Genomic DNA, 22,758 nt, shown 5'->3' on the forward strand with positions numbered 1-22,758 from the left:
AATAACTCCAGAGTCAAAGGTGAAGGGAGCCTTGCAACAGGATTTATAGTGGCCTTTTAGTTATGACCAGGCAGTAACCCAAGCTCAGTTCCCCAGGTTAAATGTGCTAACAACTGCACTACTAGCTAATTTGAACCGGTATTTGGCATCTTGTTTATTTTTTGAACCACAGATCTTATCTTGGATAGCAAAAGATTTCCTGTCAGAAAGAACATTTATTCTTCACAAAGCAATTTCCTTTGCACAATGGCATTTTCACAAACCTCCACTTCTGAAAGAAATTCTTGCGCAGAACAAACCCCTGCTAGCCCCTCACATGACGTGTTGGGGTCTTTGAAATCTCTTAACAGTTGTGACCTTCGACTCCCAAATTTGTGTCAATCTTTTTCACTTAATTTGGGTTGCAGATAGTGTTAACTATTCAGCAGTGGTGTTCTGTGGGGTGGTTTCATAGCACCCGCTAAGAACATATATTCCCCACTGAGATGTTATACTATGGATATTTTTTTCCCCAATGAGATCTTAGATTTCTGTAGAAGAGAGCTACACTTGAAAAAACAATGGTCACATGCCTGATGTTGGGTTGCTTGAAGTTACTCAAGGACAGCCACACAGTTCTTTGCCCTTCTGATGAGTAATCAAATCAACCAAATGCAGCTTGCTATGTGTAATGGAGCATCAGTAATTTGTGACAGCTGCTCTCTCTCTAGACTCTATGTAGTGACTCAACAAATCAGAAAATGGGTTCTTTCCTCCTAGCAGTTTCCTGAGGTGAATCCCACAATCCATCGCAGCAGTGAAACCCCTCTCATTGCAGTTGCCAGTGGCCAAGCCACCCCAGAGTATCTCCAGAGAGGGAGACTCCACAACCCCTCTGGGCAGCCTGTTCCAGTGCTCTGTCACCCTTGAATGTCTTTTTACAGAATGCTATTTTAAGATTTAGTGTGATCTGTCACAGAAATTTGGTATAGTTTGTAATGGAAGAATCAAGTATAGATAGTTCACAGGATCACAGGATGTTAGGGGTTGGAAGGAATGTCTGGAGATCATCTAGTCCAGAGCAGGACTGTAGAATCTGGCACAGGTTGTGTAGGAATGCATCCAGACAGGCCTTGAAAGTCTCCAGAGAAGAAGACTCTGGAGAGCCTCTTCCAGTGCTCTGTGACTCTTAAAGAAGTTCTTTCTCGCGTTGAGGTGGAATTTCCTGTATTGTAGTTTACATCCATTGCCCCTTGTCCTATCATAGGGTGCAACTGAGAAGAGGCTGTCCCTTCCTTCTTGACACACAGCCCTCACATATTTATATACATCTATTAGATCCCCTCTCAGTCTTCTCCACTCCAGACTGAAAAGCCCCAGGTCTCTCAGCCTCTCTTCAGAGGGCACATGCTTCAGTCCCTTAATCATCCTAGTAGCCCTCCATGGGACTCTCTCAAGTAGATCCATGTCCCTCTTGAACTAGGGAGCCCAGAATTGGATGCAATATTCCACGTGGGGCCTCACTAGGGCAGAGTAGAGGGGGAGGAGAACCTCCCTCGATATGCTGGACACGTTCTTCTTAATGCACCCCAGGATCCCATTGGCCTTCTTGGCCACAAGGGCACATTGCTGTCCCATGGATAACTTCTTGTCCACCAGGACTCCCAGGTCCTTCTCCATAGGGCTGCTCTCTAGCAGATTGCCTCCCAACCTGTACTGGTGCAGTATATTATTCATTCCCAGGTGCACTTATCCTTGTTGTATCTCTTCTGTATGCTTTTGACCCACTCTATGTAATTCAATGAAGAATTGTATCTTCTCTGTATAGAACAGTCCAATAAACCTCAAGGAAATATGTAATTCTCCATTTTTTTTCTAACTCATTATATTCCTTCTCCTTTACAACACCGTGGTTCATTGTGCAGCAGAGATAACTTTCAGAAGAGTACTGTACATTCGCTATGCAGAAATTTTTACTGCTATCATGGAATATATCAAAAGCTATTAAGAATAGAAAGAATTGGATAAAAATTTCATTCAAAGCTGAAATGTAGTAAAAATATCTGGGGAAAATTCTTTTTTGAGAGAGGCCTGTTCTAAAAACACCATTATTTGCAGAAGAGCATTTCCCTTTTTAGTGCACCACTGAAATCAATCCAAATCTTCTGTTGTGGCTGGCATACCTCATAGTCAGCTTGCTACTGGAGATTCCTTTGTCTGTGGTCAGTCTCCCTCTCACTGTCAGAGACTGACCTGGGATCCCAGCTGCTGTGTTTATTAAAACTTTCTACTGAATCTCACTGCCTTTAAACTTCAGTAGCAATTTGGGGTTTGAGTCCCAATATGCATCATAAGTTGCAAAATGAGAACAGTACAGTGCTGGAATTCCAGCAAGATTAGCCATTTTATTGGCATCAATGCTTGATGGAGCTGAAATGCAGAATCTTTTGAGGTTCATTTATTGCTTGATTGTATGCATCGCCAGGTTTGCCTTCTCATTATCTGAGTTCTCACTGCAAAGATGAGGCCTGAGGAGCCCTTTGGTATTTCAAACACAAATAATTGTAGATGAGATTGACAACAATTTGTTTGGAAACAAACACTTTGTTTGGAATACATAATAGATAATACTGACAAATGCAACACACTGACAATTGAACACTATCTCTTGTTTTCAGAAGGGACTTAACCTGGAATTAAGGCTTCTGCCTTTCAAAATAAAATAATCTCATGTTGTAGAAGACTGCTCAGTCCACTCACATTTAGAAACTCTGGTAAGCATGACGAGTCCGGAACAGTAATGCCAGAGTCTGCCTTACTTGAGTTACAGGAGATTAAAACAAAACAACAAAGAAACCCTCTAAAACATGCACTACAATTAAGATCTGTATTACTTTCCATGTTCTTAATTGAATTAGCTGCACGTATTCACATACTGGGGAAAGATTTAACATGATATGAATGTCTGCTTTAGGTTGAGAGGAACCCGATTATACAGACGCTTGTTTCTTCCTGACAGGGAGAGGAAGCCAAAGTGACTACCTGACATTCAGGTGCCTGCACTGTAGACACCTATATTTGGCCAACTTGATCCCATGTATCTGATTTCTGTTAGACTGGAAAGATGAGGTTTGTTTTGTTTACATCTTTCATGTGTGTGTGTGTGTTAATTATGGATAGTGTAATTTGAGTAGATGGGTGGCTTACTATATTTGCTCAGTCCAAATCAAGTGGAAGTTGAAGGAGAAGAGTTTAAATTGTTGATAAAAGTGGTGCAGAAAACAGGAGCCACTCATTGTGAAAGTGGACCTGACCTGTAAAGTCTGTTTCCAGCACCTATAGAAGTAGGTGCATTATGGGATTTTTTCAGAAGTGCTCAGATACATTTTTGGTGGTACGGCACCGTGCTGGAGACATCAGAGGAAGCGTCACAGAGTTCAGTACTATAAGCTTTGTAACAGTGCTGACACTATCTTTAGGGTGTTAAGATGGGTTTAGTCTTATGGATGCAAGTTGAGCTCTGTCATTAGTCCTCAGGGTCAGAGGACAGGTCCCAGCCCTCCTTGTTTGCTAGCGTGAATGCAGTCCTGAACGTGGGACAGGCACCCAAATTCCTGGCTGCTCTGCAGCATGGTCCTCCCAGTGTTTGAGAGAGCTGTCTTCCCTCATGTCAGTAGTTAATATTTTCCACAACAGGGAGAAACGAGTTGCACAGTGCTGTGGCCAGGATATAGTGTAGGTGACCATGCTGGATTCACTTCTCTGCTGAAAGTTTTCAGAGGAGAAGAGGCCAATACAGCTGGAGCAACTCCAAAACAGGTTGGGAGATGAGATCAGAATAGCTTGTATAGCAGCACTCACCCAGAGGGGGGTAAGTGAGAAAAGCAGAAAATTAAATCTAAACCTCCAGCATTCCCGGTGAATGCCCTGGACTCTTGGCTGCTTGGAGTTCTGTTCTTTCTGGTGGCTCTTGGTTTTCATAAAGAATTCCCTAGATGCTAGATTTTTTTTCTCTGTGTAAAATACATTAGGAATTCATGATTCCAGCTACTCCTGAAGATGGAAAATGGAACTGCAGAGTTGTATCCACTTTGGAAAAATGTAGTAAGAGCCTTAATGCAAAATCTTCCAATATATGTTATGCACTCTCATAGCAATGCATAAGCTGGGGAAGGAAAGAGCAGATAAATGTTAGAAAACAATTTTACAACAGCTAATTTTTTAGAGTCTTACTGGTACTACTCTTCATATTGCTGGCTTCTGTGACAGTGAGATAACCTTTGGTTTTTAAATGGGTAAGTAGAAAGATCTGAGGGAATCTCAGACAGGGAAAATGTGTACCATTTTTAAAACATGCAGAGTTTTCAGGAGAGCCTACCTTTGTCCCTTGCAGTTTCACAATCTAGTTTCTAGAAAATTCTGACCCTACAGCATCAAGAAATCTTGAACCACTGCATGATCCTTTGAATAACCCTGAATTCATTCTGTCCTATGACATTTATAATTCAAGGGAAGAGTTTCTCCCCCATTTGGGGAGAAAGAGAGGTAGTAATTAGCATATTGCCAGTACGGCTGCAAACAGCTACCTGGGAATTATATGTTTATTGTGCATTTTGTTATCAACAGCACACTGCATCTGCAAGAGGATGAATATAAAATGTATGCTACAGTTTTAAAGAGAATTTTCTTTGCAGGTTTTCTCTGACCACAAATTGCTAAAACGTCTTTTCAGAGAATTTTAACCGGTCTGTCACAAACGCTGAATTCTCCTGGGGTTGTGTTTCTTTCAGCATTTGTTTTATTCCCCTGCTACATTGCACTGGGGAAGTGGAGCTTGGTTTTGTTTTTCTGAGACCGTTATTTTTTCCCCAACAAATGAAGAAAGAAAACCATATGAACAGTGTGTGATCATGAGATGCACATGAAGAGAGGAGAAAGGATGAGACATGAGACACATTTTCATCGTGGTTTTGCTGTCTCGTCAAAGTAGAGAAAAGGGGAATTGTGACAGTAGCTCTTTGAGTTTGTTTCCTTTTGCTGAGTGCACTGTACTTTTTTTCCTCCCTTGGTAATTACTACCATTATACATAAATTTGCAATTATACCTCCTAAAAGAGAAACAGCATTTGGTTGGTACTATGTATGCTTAAATATTTGACAAACAGGCCATATAAATTGTGCTCTGCGCGATTCTTTGCTTATCCGGTTTGGAAACTAAAAAGTGCCTCTTCAGAGAGTTACTATCTCGTATTCATTTAGAATATAAGTAGGTTGAGAATATAAATAGGTTAGGCAAAATGAGTGGAGTGTGAGTGAAAAAACAGGTTGGTCTCTTCTCTCTAGCAACCAGCACCAGAACAAGGGGACACAGTCTCAAGCTGCGCCAGGGGAAGTTTAGGCTCGAGGTGAGGAGAAAGTTCTTCACAGATGTGGTAGGTTGAGAGAGGGCTTAGCTCTCCCTCCTCCACAGAGTAAGAAACCACAGCTAACTCAGTCGAAGAGCAAGCTATATATTTACAAGCATATATGGAAAGCAGGTTATATATAACACAATATATACAGGTATTTACAATATATACACAGAAATACACAGCAAAGAGAAATAACACAACAAAAATCCCTCCCCGAGGGAGGGATCCCCTCCTTGGAACCCCCTCTCTCCCCCCCTACCTCCCTTTTTCCCCAAAAAGGGGTTAGAGAGAGAGAAAGGCAAGTTACTAAGGAAAAGAGTTATTAGCAAGCTTCAAAAGCTCATGCAGGATTAGTGTTTGCTTAACTGAGGCCAACTCCAGCAGTTCGCAGAAGCAGGAGGCAGGGAGAACAGGCTGAAACCTCCAACTCCCCCAACTCCCAAACTGAACTGAACTGAGGAAAAAAAACATTTCCAACTGCTTCACAATCTAAAGCTGAATTTTTGTTTATCAACCAATGAAATTCGTTTAGAATATCAGAATGTTTTGGTTCTAGTACCGAAAACATTAGCCAGTGTGTTCCAGCAGTGTTTGTTCTTAAAGGCACAGCCTCAAACGACCACAACGGAGAGAGTCATTCGTCATTGGAATGTGCTGCCCAGGGAGTTGGTGGAGTCACCATCCCTGGAGGTGTTCAAGAGGGGATTGGACGTGGCGCTTGGTGCCATGGTCTAGTCATGAGGTCTGTGGTGACAGGTTGGACTCAATGATCTTTGAGGTCTCTTCCAAACTTTGTGATACTGTGTGATAAGAGATTGACATTGTGTCCATGGTGAGCACTCAGTCTTGTTCTACACTTAATGTTAAAAGGCTGTTTCTATTACTAAGGAACATGTACTCTGACTAGGGAAAAAAATGGTCTCCAGGGATGCAACAGAGAGAGGTGTGCTTGAGCAGAATCCTAGACTTCAAAATCAGTAGTCTTTTTTCAAAAGACTACTGGGGTGGGGGGAAGTGTGAGAGAGTGGCATAGAGGGGGCATTGGAACAGGCTAGTCTTCTGCAGATTTCAACCCTGTACATCTCCATGAATCAAACAAAGAGTTAACTGGTTAAAAAACCCAAACCAAACAAAAAAACCCAAGAAAACACAACAACAGTCCTTTTGCATCCTCCTTGTATGTACTAGTCATTGCTTGCTTGGCTGCTTGCTCTGCTTTTCTGAAGTGATACCAGTACTGAAGTTATTTCACAAGTTTGGGAAGATTTCAGATCCACCAATCTCTCTTTGTAATCTACCAGTGCACTGTCTGGTAATTAGTATTATCATCTTTAAGCACTGCAGAGAGATGGCTTAGCTAGAGAGGGAAACACATCCTTCCTGACTTCAAAAGATATGTCACTGGTGCTGTAATTCATCTACTTCACTTGGTATAGGCATCACAGCACGACTCTCAGAAATGTTTAAAAGCCATGAGCAGTAGGACTGCTGGTTAGTTATCAGTTTTAATTCAGCTTAAATCAGATCCCAGCTGTTTAAGTAGAAAAGAACTGGAAAACATTCTCTTGTAATATGGTATGCATTTGCTAACCATTTTGGTTTGCTCCTTTTTTCAGCCAAAGAAACATGAAGAAGAAGATGGCACTACAGACACTGCAACCTCATCATCCAACAATCATGAGAAGGACAGTGGGGTAGGACCTACAGATGAAAGTCTGCGTAACGATGAGAGCTCAGAGCAAGAAAATGCACCTGAAGAGCAGAACAGCACTACCCTGCAGAGCAAACGCGAGCTGGGCCACAGCCAAGATACGTTAGGAAGTATTGAGCTTCAGTGCAACGAAAGCTTTGTGTCTGGGGAATACATTGAATCTGATTTCATAGGAAACCCAGAGGAGGAATGTGAAAGGTTTCGGCAGCTGTTGGAACTGAAGTGCAAGATTCAAAACCATGGGGAATATGACCTGTATTACTCAAGCAGCATGATAGAGTGCAACAGAAGAGAGCAAGATGGAGTGGAGCATGAGCTGCAGCTACTCAATGAGGAACTGAGAAACATTGAACTTGAATGTCAGAATATTATGCAGGCTCACAGGCTCCAAAAGGTGAAGGATCAATATGGAGACATTTGGGCTTTACATGATGAAGGGTTCAGGAATTATAACACCAGCATAGATGTACAAAGAGGCAAATTGGATGACATAATGGAGCACCCTGAGAAGTCTGACAAGGACAGCTCCAGTGCCTACAACACAGCTGAAAGTTGCAGGAGCACTCCACTGACAGTGGAGCGGTCCCCCGATAATTCTCTCCAGAGGATGATCAGCATAACCAACAGAAAAAACCTGAGGACCACAATCGCAGCTGATAAGTCATCCTCAGGACAAAGCAACAGGGAGACAACCTTAACCAAAACCAAGCCCACTGAGCAAAATAGTGCTGCTGAGAACACAGTGCTGGCATCAGAAAGCAGTAAATTCTCAGACCAGGAAAAGCAGAGCAGCGAGCACATTCCCTACCTGTCTCCATATCACAGCTCTTCTTACAGGTATGGGAATATACCTGCTCATGCAAAGCATTATCAAAGCTATATGCAACTGATCCAGCAGAAGTCTGCTGTGGAGTATGCCCAAAGCCAGCTCAGCCTGGTGAGCATGTGCAAAGACTCACAGAAATGTGCAGAGCCCAAGATGGAATGGAAAGTGAAAATAAGGAGTGATGGTACGAGGTACATCACAAAGAGACCAGTTCGAGACAGAATCCTGAAGGAACGTGCCTTAAAAATTAAAGAGGAGCGCAGTGGGATGACGACAGATGATGATACGATGAGCGAGATGAAGATGGGACGCTACTGGAGCAAAGAAGAGCGGAAGCAGCATTTGGTGCGAGCTAAGGAGCAGAGGAGGCGGCGCGAGTTCATGATGAGGAGCCGGCTGGAGTGTCTCAAGGAAAGTCCACAGAGTGGCAGCGAGGGCAAAAAGGAAATTAACATTATTGAACTGAGTCACAAAAAAATGATGAAAAAGAGAAACAAGAAAATCTTGGACAACTGGATGACAATCCAAGAACTGATGACACATGGTGCTAAATCTCCAGACGGCACAAGAGTGCACAATGCCTTTTTATCCGTTACTACTGTATGAACACAACTGCTTTCAGAGAGTATACTACCAGTTTAGGTAGAGTACTATTGCCTCGTTCAATGTGGCATTTTTATATCTTTCGTGACTGTTTATAGTTTGACCTTTTTTGTAAGCAAAATTACCTGGTAACTTTTCCTTTGTTTTTCATATAATGGTACCTTCTTTACCTGGCAGTCTTTCTTTATTCTGCAATATATTCATATTACTCATTTGTAGAAAAAAAAAAAGAAAAGAAAAGAAAAAAGACAAAAGGAAAAAAAAAAAAGCAGAGAAGCTAATTAATTTCTTAAACTAATAACATATTCTGTAAGTTAAGATCTGGGTTTATTTCTCTAGTTTTCGTTTTTTTCTACTTTAGTAATGATACAATACCAAACCAAAATGCTTTATACTGGATCTTTGGCTGAACAAGTTTCAAAGTTTTACATCTTAGATTGTATCTGTTTATAAATCACATGCCACATCCCATCAACTAGATAAGAATGGCATCTTTCCAACTACACGTTGTACAGTACATTTAATCTGTAAATTGCAATTGTATTTGTCCAAGTAAAGTGTAGGTGGGCAATTCTCTTGTGTTATGTAGTGGCATTGGTCATGTAGCTGGGCAGTACGTGGTAATTGTGAAGATGAAAGAGAAATAAATTATTGCTTATCTTTAAGAAAAAAAAAAAAAAGAAGGTCAAGAGTTTTTTGGTTTAAATAGAGTGTTTGCTTTGAAAGATGAGTCATTTTACTCTGCATGATAATTACAGCGCATAGTGGTTTCAAGAATATGGACTAGTTCCATAGACTAGTTCTGGTGAATTAACTTTTCATTTTGCAGAACACATAGGAGTGAGTGTGGGGTTTGTGCTGCTTCTTACCTATTGTTATTAGTTCATTGAACTATTCATCATTATATTAGTGCCTTGCATGCTGCCAGGTAACTCCTGCAGGTCCTTTCCCTGACTGAGCTTGCTATTAGTTATACACATACAAAACACAGAGAACATTCCTGAATGTGAGCCAAGTTGAAAGCTTTTGCTCACATTTTCATAGGAAGTGAGTTGAGGACAAATAAAGGATGAAAGGCAGTTCAATGGGTTAAGGTTTGACATAGCTGAGGACCATCCAAGTCATTTACAAGAGCGGAGCTGGGTGGGGCTCAAGAGTAAGACCAACTTGTTGTCTTACTTGTCTGATGGGAGTCTTTGTCTCTCAATGCAGCAATGGCACTTTGGCTGCTACCAGGGCATCTTCTGAGCTGCCCATGGCACCCCAGTGAATTATGGCAAGCTGAAATGACTAGTCTTGGGCAGTTAGCAAGGCTGAAGTCTTCACCCAACAGCCTCATTTTCATTGTCCTTGTGCATGACTTACAGCAGTCTCCAACTGATGCAAGTGCTTTGGATAGCAGGATTAGGTGTTGAAATCACTTGTCATCAGGCTTTAAAAGATATGCTTGAAGATGCAAAAAGGCACATTGCAGTATTTCCAATGTATCTGATTCTGGAAATCAATCCATCATTTTCTCTCTCCACTTTTGGCACCAATAGGCATTGGCAGTTTTCTCTGCTCCCCCAAGAGCTTAGGAAAATGCCACTGACAAATTCACAGTTTGGTAATCAGAAATTTCTTGCCACCAGAATCAGGGAAGCAACATGCTAAATCCTTACTAAACATATAGCTGGTTATGTGCAATGAAAGATTCCTCCACTGTTTCCCATTAAATTAGAAAAAGTATGGAATCCAGGGCCAGAAAGGATCACAGGGTGATACAGTATTGATTCAAAGGGATATTACCAGGTTGTCCTTCCAGCTGAGCCAGGCAACTGTATTTGACCGACCTACGTCATCTAGGAAGGTACACATTCTTCTTCTGCTGACTTAAAAGCACAGAGATTAAGCTGTTTCCTTAATTTCTTTCAAGTGATCATACTCATTCCTAATCAGAGTTCAGCTGCTATCAGTTCCAGAGAATGGCCACTGTTAGGCCTTTCCCTTAAACACAGTACTTGCTCTTTTTATTCCAATTATTAAGTCATGACTCAGAGCTCCTCTCAGTTTATTACAACATCCAAACTGAGAGAAGGTGAATTTCCAGGAAATGTAGTATTATTATTTCATCACTGAGAAACAGAAGTGGAAAAAATTTTGTCTAGTTAGAGAAAAGACCTAATGGGAGGAGAAGGGAGGAGGGTAAGTAATAGGGACTAATTGGAGAAACAGTGTTTATAATGATGATATATTAGCTGTGAATCCAAATGCATCCCAGTCTGAGGAGATCTGTCAAAATCCAGTGAGAGACAGAAGAGTGAGAGGTGATACAATAGTAGTGCTGGTGGCACACCATGATGTGGTTTCTAGCTTGACACACCTGCCAGAGTTGAGCCACCTTCTCCCTCATTTTTCACCTATTGCAATTGACCCCTCCCTACCTTAATCTGTTGGGGTTCCACCAGCCCATGGTTTCCTGTTGGTTTTTTTTTTCTTAAGCTATGAAGTGACATTTCCTTTCTTCCCTGAGCAGTATTTGGGAGACATGTTGTGGTTTACCCTGATGAAATACCTCAGTCATTCCTGCTGGCATGGAAAATAGACGTGACCCCAGAGTGAGGCTGCAAGGTCACCCACGGTAGTGATGCAGCAGGAGTGAAGGGTAGGTGAGTGTTCTACTGCTGACTGCTCTCTGCTGGTTTCTCTGCAGGGTGGGACTCAGTGTTGAGCTTCCTCCTCTCAGCAGTTCTTTATCAGTGAAATCCAAGGCTGACATCCCAGATGCAGTTTATTCCTGCATGTACTTTTTTCCAAATGTCATCATTTTTAATGAGGAAAATAACATTTTAGCACCGAGGCAATTTAAAAGAGAACAAAATACATTTCATCTTGTTGTGAATCTTTAAAAAAAAAAGAAAAAAAGAAGACAGGTCTGTTGTGAGAACTGGAGTTATTTTCCATATGAAGGAACGTTAGAAAAAATGCTTTCCAACTGAAACAAGCCCAGGTCCTGCTTAAGAGGGCTGCTTGCAGCTCTGGGATAAAGAGAAAAGGCCGGGAAGAGAAGCTGCATAGCTGCGTTATCATGGCTACATCACTGCTGGGGAAGGAGTTAATGTCCCACTTATCCTTCCCCCAGCCCTGGCACCCAGCTGAGCCCAATGGAAGGTAATTTTTCCCTATGAAGCCAGCAAGATGGCCTTGTATAAAGAGTTATCTTGTGTCACTTGACGACTGTATTGCCAGCTAATTTACGACCAGTGCTCACCATAAGTAAGGTTAAAAGCTGTAGGATATTCCTGGATCTTCCTCTCCAATGTAAGTATCCTTAAAGGGGAAATTTGTATTTTTGTGTGATCTAAGTCTACTGCACCAGATTATGATGGTTTTCAAAAGAAAAAAAGCTGATAACGCTATCTAAATTGAACAAGAGCAATCAGCGCTGAAATCTGGTCTGTGCTTGATGAATTGCCCTGTAAGAAAGCTGCAAGGATCTCAGAAGAGATGATACAGCAACTTTAGCATTAGGCTTTCTGAACTCCTGGGGACTGAAGTACTCATTAATACCATGATGCCTGACTTTTTCTTTTTAATTTGACTGATGTTTATTTCCAAGCCCTATCTCTTGGTACAAATTACAGAACAGCACCCTTGGTGCATGACACAGCTTCAGTGCTAAAATACTTCCTGACTCAAAACTGTAATTACTCCAGGTCTTATTTTACTTGTTTGGGTTTTTTTAACCTTTAAGCAGCTGATCACAAATGTGTGTGCTAAGTGCTCTATTAATATCCGTTTTATGGTCCTATTGCTTTGTCAGAGCATTAAATACTCTGGAGGAGGCAGGGTAAAATGAAAGTGATGAGGACTAGATGATGTCCAGAAGTCCGTTCTAATCTCTACCATTCTGTAATTCTATCATTCTGTGGGACTGGCATCTGACTAAAGCAAAACAGCAGCTGTCATAAGCCTGGTGGTGTTACTCTCTGCAAGAGGCTAGTGGGTAGTACATGCTGGAGAAGAAACAATATTGCAGAGGGATCATGAGCAGTTGTGGGTTTTTTTCTTTAAATGCCTTTGCTCTGAAGCACATTTCTATGTTTAAAGAGGTTTGTTACAAACATGGTGAAGTAACTCAAAGGAAGGGGTTGTCTTATATACTGTCTTTGGTGTGACAGCTATGGCTAGTGGAGCTGAGCTGCAGGCATGATGCAGTCTGCTGATACGAACTGTAAAGTAAAACTAACAGTTGACTTACGTCCAGATTCACCTGCTACTTTTCACACTCAGTAGACCAGGGATGGGGCAGAGCACAGGGCTAAGGCCTTGTTAACTAAATAATCCATCTCATGCTGCTATTCCATGCTGAAAGCTTCTTTCTTCAGTAAAGGTACAAAGACAGCCCAAGACAGTATCCTCTGGCATCCAAAAATCCAGAGGAGATTAGGATGTCCCAGCACAATGTGTTCAGAGATACACTCAGAAACCAGGAAGGCTCATCAGCCATGTTTCAAAAAGAAGATGCAGGCTTCCTTCCACTGCAGACTGGTTCATGGTGTAAGGATGAGCTTCTAACTTTTGTATTTGCATTTTAAACTTGGGTTTAAATTTTAATTTCCTGGCTCTGTAATCTATGTTGCCCTTTTAAATCTTTTCCTTTCACCTTTTGCATTTCTTACAAGGTAATAAGAAAGATGTTGAGTTGCTCAAATACATACATACATATGAATAAATGTGTCCAGAGAAGGGCAACCAAGCTGGTGAGGGGTCTGAAGCAGAAGCCCTATGAGGAGCAGATGAGGGAGCTAGGGTTGTTTAACCTGGAGAAGAGGAGGCTCAGGGGAGACCTTATTGGTGTTTACTACTACCTGAGGGGTGGTTGTAGCTCGGTGGGGGTTGGTCTCTTCTCCCAGGCAACCAGCACCAGAACAGGAGATCTTAGATAGAAGCTCTTCCCAGAGTGATTTGCCTGTTGGAATGTGCTGCCCAGGGAGGTGGTGGGGTCGGAATCCCTGGAGGTGTTTAAGAGGAGACTGCATGAGGCACTTAGTGCTGTGGTCTAGTTGATTGGATGGTGTTGGTTGATAGGTTGGACTTGATGATCTTGGAGGTCTCTTCCAACCTGGTTGATTCTGTGATTCTGTGAATAAATAGTGGAGAAGGAATTTCACTTAAAAATGGTTTTCTTTTCACAGATCAGTGTATCAACACAAATGGAAACCCTTGTCTGACTGTAAGTGCAGTTGAATTTAGGTGATTTGGTTCACTTGGTGCATTTCCTATACCACTTGAAGTTCATTCTGCTGGAGTGCATTTCTGAGCCTTGGAGGAAAGGAAGACCTTTAAAAACATATGTTCCCTTGTTTCTGAGGCTCACATTAATGTACAAAATGCATATTAACCCAAATGCTTTTATAATGGGAGGTTTGCCACAAACAAATCTACGGATGCATATACAAAGGGACATTTTGCTGTCTTTTGATTTTATAGGACCTACTTCACTCAATACTTAATTTGCAAAGACATACATTGGTTATGCTCTTTCATATATTTTAAACAACTAAGACCCTAATTTTCAGCTCTTAGACTGCTGCTAAAGCAGATTAGAAAAGACTGTTTTGGCCTAGGAACAAAATGATAAACTTCAAATATTGCAACATCTTATCACAGAATCACAGAATGTTAGGGGTTGGAAAGTACTTCAAAAGATCGTTGAGTTCAACCCCCTGCCTGAGCAGGCTCACCTAGAGTAGGTCACAAAGGAATGCATCCAGGCAAGCTTTAAGCTTTTGGGCTCGAGGTGAGGAGAAAGTTCTTCACTGAGAGAGTCATTAGCCATTAGAATGGGCTGCCCAGGGAGATGGTGGAGTCACCGTCCCTGGAGGTGTTCAAGAGGGGATTGGATGTGGCACTTGGTGCCATGGTTTAGTTATGAGGTCTGTGGTGACAGGTTGGACTTGATGACCTTTGAGGTCTCTTCCAACCTTGGTGATTCTGTGGTTCTGTGAAATGTCTCCAGAGAAGGAGACTCCACAATCTCTTTGGGCAGCCTGTTCCAGTGTTCTGTCATCCCTCACAGTGAAAAAGCTTTTCCTTAGGGTTTTTTTGGTGATTTATTGAGATCGGCTGTTGGTCATCAAACCTCATAGCTTCATTTTCATGCCCTGCTTTACAGCTGCACTGTGATAATCACTGGACATACCATGGTATTTGTTCTTCCAATATGTTCCTGAAAGTGTTTAACTTACTGCTGAGCGCTAGGAGCAAATCAAAGCTGACATCTGGCTCCAGTGACCAAAAAAAAAAAAAGAAAGAAAAGAAAAAGGCACAGAGAATGTTAAGTATAAAGTGAGTAGAGGAAACTCTCATCTTGACAGTGGATAAAAAGCTAAAAAGAGAAAATTAAAATTGCATGATGAAAGATGAAAAGGTTGAAGTCACTGTTTAGACTCCTGGACCTTGCAGGAAAAGTACTTAAAGAAAGAATGAAATAGAAAGTTAAGCAGGTGAGTATCACATAAAATTTACCACAGATCAAAATAGTACATTTTTTGCACATCAAAGGCAGCTCTCCTATTTTCATAGGTTATTTAACCCCACTGGCAATCTCTGCAATGCATAAATACTTTTGATGGCATGCAAAGTGTCGTCTTAATGGTGTATCGACACTAAATAGTGAGCAGGTTGAACCATTTAAGTATTCATGTCAGCAAAGATGCTGTCAAGCTCCTGACTTGCCATGATATAAAAATTAAAATCTAAAGAAGATACTCTGTTTTGTCACCTCCTTTTTTCCCCCAAGTTTGGCACCTGGCTGCATGGTCAGGATAACGAAATGCACCTGGAAGATTGTATTTTGGTTCAAGTACAGGGAATTCAAATGAAAGCTCCTCAAACTCGACAGTTTAATTTACTTCTCTTAAGCTCTTTAATACCAAACTTATCAGTTCTCTCTGTTAGGCATTAACTTGTTAAATGAGTCTTAATTATACATAAGCAGATGGAGATTTGAATTAAAATTACCTTACACTCGAGTGGCTTTAGTTCATTATAACATATCTTCCTCTTAATCATTTAGGCAGCCTCATCATCTTTCATATAGAAAGTTATTAAAGTATTCTAATTTCCATATTTCTTCAAATACATCCACTATTAAATGACACGTAATACACATTAGTTAGTGACTTATACTGTGCAGTAGTTAGAGAGTTATTCATGTCAGTATCAATTTTACATGTTCATGTCATACAATTTTATTTCAAAGGGTTTATATTTACAGAATGTCTCATATTTTACCTTGTCTCAGGTTTTGGTGTGAAGTTGAATGCCTCACATTTTTGCTGGTGTGAAAAAGAATGATGTCCATCCTAGCTTTTTGCACTCCTATTATCTGTGGAGTTACATGGGTCTCATGTGGATTCCATTCCCCCAAAAAGTAGATGTCTTCTGGGAGTCTTGAAAAGATTTGGGAACAAGATAAAACAAGGGCAGCGAGGCTGGTGAGAGGCCTCGAGCACAAGCCCTATGAGGAGAGGTTGAGGGAGCTGCATTGTTTAGCCTAGAGAAGAGGAGGCTGAGAGGACACCTTATTGCTGTCTACAACTACGTGAAGGGAGGTTGTAGCCAGGAAGGGGTTGGACTCTTCTCCCGATAAACCAGCACCAGAACAAGAGGACACAGTCTCAAGCTGAGCCAGGGGAAGTTTAGGCTTGAGGTGAGGAAAAAGTTCTTCACTGAGAGAGTCATTAGCCATTGGAATGGGCTGCCCACGGAGGTGGTGGAGTCACCATCCCTGGAGGTGTTCAAGAGGGGATTGGACGTGGCACTTGGTGCCATGGTTTAGTCATGAGGTCTGTGGACAGGTTGGACTTGATGATCTTTGAGGTCTCTCCCAACCTTGGTGATTCTGTGATTCTAAAGGAAATTGCAGTCATTCTCCTTTTCTTTTATCTTGCTTTGGCACTATCATCACCTCCAGAACCATGAAGATTCTGCTCCATTTGTCTGGCCCACAAAATTAAAAGAAAGTTTTTTCCTAAAGGGAGAAAATTACTGAAAGCTTTTGCAGGTTCCAGTGGGCATCATCTCACCTAACTGTAGTGATCTCCAAGGTGGAATAATAGTTTCATTAGTCATCTAGGTTAACAGTTTAAATTTGCTCCAGGAGACAACCTCAGAAGATGGCTGATTTCCCTCTTCAGGAGAGGTGTCCTCATGGAGGACGCTTGTCCAGCTAATTCAGACAGGGCATCTGACTTTTACATTGCTTTAGCAGAGTGAAAAAGAAAGACTGTCTTAAAGTATATCAATGCCTTTCAAAAAAAGGATGGACAACAGGTAACTGAGTATGAAACACGCTTTTGCCCAGTTTTTAGACTCCTGAATGCATATGCTGAGAGAGTCATATGTCTCTTTTAGACAGAGAGCAGCACCAAGCAATTTAATCAACCACTGCTATGTGCCTCCTGGGTAAAATCAAGAAAGAATTGAACAAAATGTGGCATTTTAGATCCAGTAAGCAATTTACAGACATTCACAAAGCAAAGACCGGTGGGACTTTTCAAAGACAAAGGCATCCAATACTCCCTGACAAAGGCAGCAGACTATCCTTAGCATCCCTTTAGTTAATATATTAACCAGGTATCTTCAGTGTCAAGTAGTGGGTCTATAATACAGAAATAACTGTGTTAGCTGGATGATGGAGAATGACAGCTCAGGCAAAAGGCTGAGTATGCACTGGCAAACGCTACAGCCATTATCATGCAAAGGGTCAGGTCTGCATGAGGCTTTTGCAGATATAGTATAGTGCTATTTACAGGAGTGTGTTTGGAAGGAAAAGGTACTTGCATCCTGGGAGCCTCAGCAAGATGTGAGCCTTTTCATTCTCCAGCTCCTCTGGAAACCCTGGTACACTTTAGGATGTGGATTTATTATGGTTAATCCCAATGAATTCAATTTCTGCTTCCGTGAGAGAGGATGCTGCTGCTTGACTTGCAGGAGGCTTATGAGAAAGAAAACCACCACATTTTGTGAGGCCCAAGAAGATGGAGATTGTATTTAATGGCAGTCTATGAATTCAGTGTGAGTTTTCTGTACTTGTCTTTAAAAACTGCAAAATGTACCCTGAATATCACAGAATGTTAGATGTTGGAAGGAACTTCCAAAAATCAAGTTCACCCCCCCTGCCAAAAGCAGGATCACCTTGGATAGTCCACACAGGAATGCATCCAGGCGGGGTTTGAAAGTCTCCAGAGAAGGAGACTCCACAACATCTCTGGGCAGCCTGTTCCAGTGCTCTGTCACCCTCACTGCAAAAAGTTTCTCCTCATGTTGAGGTGAAACTTTCTACGTTCAAGTTTGTATCCATTGTTCCTTGTCTCATGACTGTGCACCACTGAAAAGAGATTGGCCCCCTCCACTTGACACGCACCCCTCAGGTATTTATAGACATTGATCAGATCCCCTCTCAGTCTTCTCAAGACTAAACAGCCCCAGGGCTCTCAGTCTGTCTTCATAGGGGAGATGCTCAAGTCCCCTAATCATCCTCATGGCTCTCTCAGTTGCTGCTTATTTGAATTTTTCTGCTGTTTTCTTCACATCCCTGCAAAAATTTTAAGGATTAGTAGCATAAAGGTGAGCAGAAAACTTAAATGAGTTGTGAAATTACATGTTCCTCCACTGAGATCTAAGTGCTCTAAATAATAAGCCAGAAGTGATTTGTAATCTTCATTAGCAAATCATATGGTAAGAGCCTGTCATCTTCTCTTGAGGCAGTTTGGAAAATTCTATGAAAAATGCAACTGGAAAGGTGCAAAAGGGCTGAATTTCCTTTCCTGATGGGGAGAGTGTGTGTGAGCGTGTGGGATTGGGGTGGGTGTAATCTCAGGAAGATTCCTGCCTTTCTGCTTATCCGCCAAGGATGTACTAAGGTTTATGCCACCATGCTCTGCACATAGTGTGTTTTTTCCAAGTAAAAAGCCATAAAACTAGAATCTACTGTACAAAGCAAAGGAGGCAGAAGACCTGCATGGATGAGCAAGATGCTTCTAGAAAAAAGTCAGATGGAAGAAGGAAGTTTACATCATGTAGGAAAAGGGACTGGTTACTTGGGAGTAATACAGGAATGTTGCCACAGTATCTAGGGATGCAACAAGAAAAGGAGGTAATTAATGCCTTCTTTTCTTCAGTCTTTACTGCTGAGACTGGCCCTCAGGAATCACAGTCCTTGGAGGTAAGACAGAAAGTCTGGAGGAAGGAAGACTCTCCCTTAATTGGGTCCACAGGAGGGCCACAAAGAAGACCAGAGGTCTGGAGTAGAGGAGGTTGGAATTAGATGACCTCTAAGGTCCCTTCCAACTCAAGCCATTCTATGATTTTATGACAAGAGAAAATGGCCTGAAATTGGACCAGGGGAGATTTAGTTTGGATATTAAGAAGAATTTCTTTACTGGAAGAGTGGTCAGGCATTGGATTATGCTGTTCAGGGAAGTGATGGAGTCACCATCTCTGGAGGTGTTCAAAAAATGTGTAGACATGGCACTTTGGGCCATGGTTTAATGGCCATGGTGGTGTTGGATTGACAGTTGAACTTGATGATCTTAGAGGTCTTTCTCATCTGAAACAATTGTGTGATTCTATAATTCCAAACACAAGAAAAAAACTGATTTACTTTGAGGGTGATGAGGTACTGGAACAAGATGCTTAGGCTGATCAGCAGGGTGTTGGATGATGTGGTGCTGATCACCAAAGGTACCTTCCAGCCTCGCTGATTCTGTGATTCTGTGATCAGTGCTAAATTATAAGCCCCATACTTGCAAGTGTAAGGGAAGCCAATAGGAGTGAATCAGTCCCAGGGGCTGCATAAGTCATCAAGTGCTTTGGCTTCTGAGTGCAACTCGCAGATACAAAGCTCTTGGCACATTTTATGTATGAAATCCACTCCATTACTACCAACTGATGAAATCCAGCAGTATCCTAAAGGATACCTGCAGCACCATTCCAGAGAATGTAACCTCACCAACAAGCAAACCCCATCTTCCACCAGTCCGTTTCTCCACAATGGCATTTGGATTAATTGCCCAAACCCATAACCTTGGAGTTTCTGGAACAAAACAGTGTATTTTCAGCTGTTGGTTCCTTTCCCCAGGGGCAACCTGCAACCAGTATGAGAATGTAACATTAACTTCTAATTGCATCATATTAGGACATTGCATCTTACTAATGCTTGTTTTTGCAGGATCTAGTGTAGCAATACAATCATATTAACACTCTGAAAGCAAACACAGAGGTGATATAAATTGTTAATGCTATCTTCCTTTAAGCAGCTTGTTTAAATAGTGCATTGGTGTGTGAGAAAGTGCCAGCCTTTCAGTCTTTCCAAATAGTGCAATGCTTGCAGTTCACTGCAGAATAAACGTATACATAATGTTTAAGGTAACAGATGTTCATTTGCTGTACGTTCCCTTGAGTGCCCAATCTTTTGCCTGCATTCTGCTATCATTTGTCTGAGAACCACCTGTGAGCCAGCACAGCAGTTTTAGACACGAGGTTGCCTCTCTGAGATGTCACGTACAAGAATGGTGCTTTTTGTTGACGTGTATTCCTCTAAGTCTTTCTCTGTTTTTCCTTCCTATGAGTGGGACCATTAATTCCTCTAACTTGCACCATCAGATTGAAAATGGCAGCCTCTGTGCAGAAATGCTGCAAAGCTGCTTGGATTCTTCAGATTTTGAAGATCAGCCTTTAAACCAACTAATTAAGTTTTCTGCTTGCTGCCATTGAAAGCCTCAGTCAGATATAATTAAAACTGAGCAGCAGATGACAGCGGTGGCATTTGTCAGAATCATCCAGTGGTTCAAATACCAGTTCTGACAGAAATGTCAGGCTGATAACACTCCCATCTTCCCCATGCATGCCAGGAAAAGCAGGGAGAACTTTTATTATAAATGCCTGACTGATAACCTTTATGAATCCCAGAAGACCAAACGCAACACATAAAATTTCATTATCCTAAGAGAGAATGCTCATTTCCCACGAAGTAAACCCTGCAGCTCCTTGGGCTTCCCTGTAATATCTGTGCCTTTTGGGACAACCTTTCAGAAATTTAAAGAGGGGAAAAAACCCTGCTCCTGAAGTATGGGTGATTCCAGCCTTGTAGACTGCTAAGCTGGAAGAGATTCCTTAGAGAATTAATGAGCTGAAACCAAATCAACATATTCCTCAGATAGAAAGGGCAAAGCCATAAGACGTCTGTGTAAGCTATCCTTGAGCTGTACAGGAAGGTGAGAAGACAGAGTCCTTCCTGTACAGAGTTTAAATTGAACTGTTATGTCTGAAGATCGCAGAGCAGTGGAGTAAACAACAGAGACAGCAGAGAATAAATGAATAGGGAAAACTGACTTCTGGAAACATTTTGAGATTACATTTGTTGTCTCATCACTTTTGCCAACACATTTATAATATGCTTTTCCTGCCACACTGTCTTTCTTGCTTGAGAATTTGGACATTTGGGGAGTTTTCAAATATATTTTTGGTTGGGTGGGTTTTTTTCTTATTCTTTCTTGTTCTCTTGGTTGGTTTGTTTGTTGGTGGTGTTTTAACTAAATGGAGAGCACAAAGGAGAACATACTGGAAAGAGAATCTGTGACAATTTGAAGCTGCAGCAGTGCTGATGTCTCACAGTCCCTCAGCTCTAGTCTTGCCTGCAGCAATTGTGTGTTGCCTGTGTGTTGCCCAGAAAGCAGCTCTCATCACAGCAAACTGAGGGGATGTGCCAGTTGTACCTATTGAGTGGTTCCCAGGGGAAGATGCACTGGGCCCAGCGTGGCTTGGTGACTCAGCCTCGGGGCTCTAAGCTGGGGCAATAGGATGATCAGGGTGCAGTTCTACTGCAGGGGGTTCAGTTGGACTGAGGCAAGTCCTTAGAACTCTAGCTGGTTGCAGTGGGGTTATAACTTCAAAATACAGGTGCATATTGCAAATACCTGAGTGAGCAACCCAAGATTTTGACTTACTAGACATGACAAACCATTAGAAATAAAACTGGCTGCTGCTATTAAGCAATAAGTACATTGTAGTCATGAAAGAAACTACCAGCCCCAAATACACTTTTAAAAATGTATTTATAGAGGTGAACCTGATCATTTACTTTTCCACTTCACTACTCTGTCTTATCATCAGGAAAATCATATCTCCTAGACATAGTGGGACCTGAGGCCATGTTTTGCCCTAAAAGAGATTTTGCTGCTGGGGACATGCAAATATTTCTATTACATTGCCTTTTTGTATGGCTGGTGAACAGGTTGCTATCCCATCTACTTGCAGGAGTACTTGTATTATTACCTTAGCTCTGCAGTAGTTTAGACTTGCAGATGATGGTCTGTGATCAGGATCAGCTTTTCTCTTTTGCTATTGATCTCAGCAGACCACACGATACTGAATGCAAGGACATCATCTTCTGTCTAAGCTCCTTCCATTGTAGGAAGTAATCAAAGAATATTTACACTTTCCTTTCTTTTGACCTTTATTAAATAACTAGGCATGTTAATCAGGATGTTTTGAGATGAGATGACGTCTGGAAGGTTTCTATTCTGGGTTGTAAAGGTCTCAGAGATCACCCTTAGTATTTGTGGCAGAACTGTATCAAAATTAACATATTACAGCAGATTGTGTCAGACTGGATTACAAACTTTTCTGAAGCAGGGTGAGCAGAAAGGTCACATTCCTCATCAGTTCATGTATCAGGCTGCATGAGAATATCCAGAGAGGTTAAGTTCTTTTTCCAGGAAATAAAATCAGAGTTTCCCCATTTTCAGGTCACAGCTGTGCCTCTGAATGTCCATTTGCTTTGAGCGAGACAGCTAGCTTCATTATATAGGCACACTATTTTGGTTTCAGAAAGGATCTTTACTGAAATTATTACATGCCATTATCAAAGGTCCTTTTGTGGTGACTGCAGTTAATACAGAGTTCTTTGTAGCTTGCTCACCTGCACACAAGTGCATATTGTGTCCTTTGTATTCTGTCAACTGCAGGACTTGCAGAATGATCTTCTGCCCCCAAAATTGATTTCACACCTTTCACTACTATGCATATAAAATGGGAAAAACAGTTCCCTGATTTCTTTCGATGGACTGAATCTGGTGGCTCAGGACTGCTTACTCAAGTCGCAGCACATAATGGGAAATGCCTACACATCGGTGTCTGTCAAGTCACACAATAGGAGAGCAGCTGAGCATTGTGGCAGC

General features: G+C 41.7%; 1 protein-coding gene across 2 annotated transcripts in view; it reads left to right on the forward strand.

The window, feature by feature from the left end:
* The window catches only part of PDZRN4 (PDZ domain containing ring finger 4), a 265,568-nt gene extending 256,868 nt beyond the window's left edge, over window positions 1-8,700 (forward strand). For both annotated transcript variants that reach the window (XM_054178167.1, XM_009899234.2), the window contains one exon: window positions 7,007-8,700. In XM_054178167.1, coding sequence (XP_054034142.1) covers window positions 7,007-8,533 — 1,527 coding nt within the window. In that variant the 3' untranslated portion in view covers window positions 8,534-8,700. The remainder of the gene's footprint in view (window positions 1-7,006) is intronic.
* Window positions 8,701-22,758: the final 14,058 nt, after the last annotated feature.

This window comes from Dryobates pubescens, chromosome Z (genome assembly GCF_014839835.1).
Source record: "Dryobates pubescens isolate bDryPub1 chromosome Z, bDryPub1.pri, whole genome shotgun sequence".
Lineage (NCBI taxonomy): Eukaryota > Metazoa > Chordata > Aves > Piciformes > Picidae > Dryobates > Dryobates pubescens.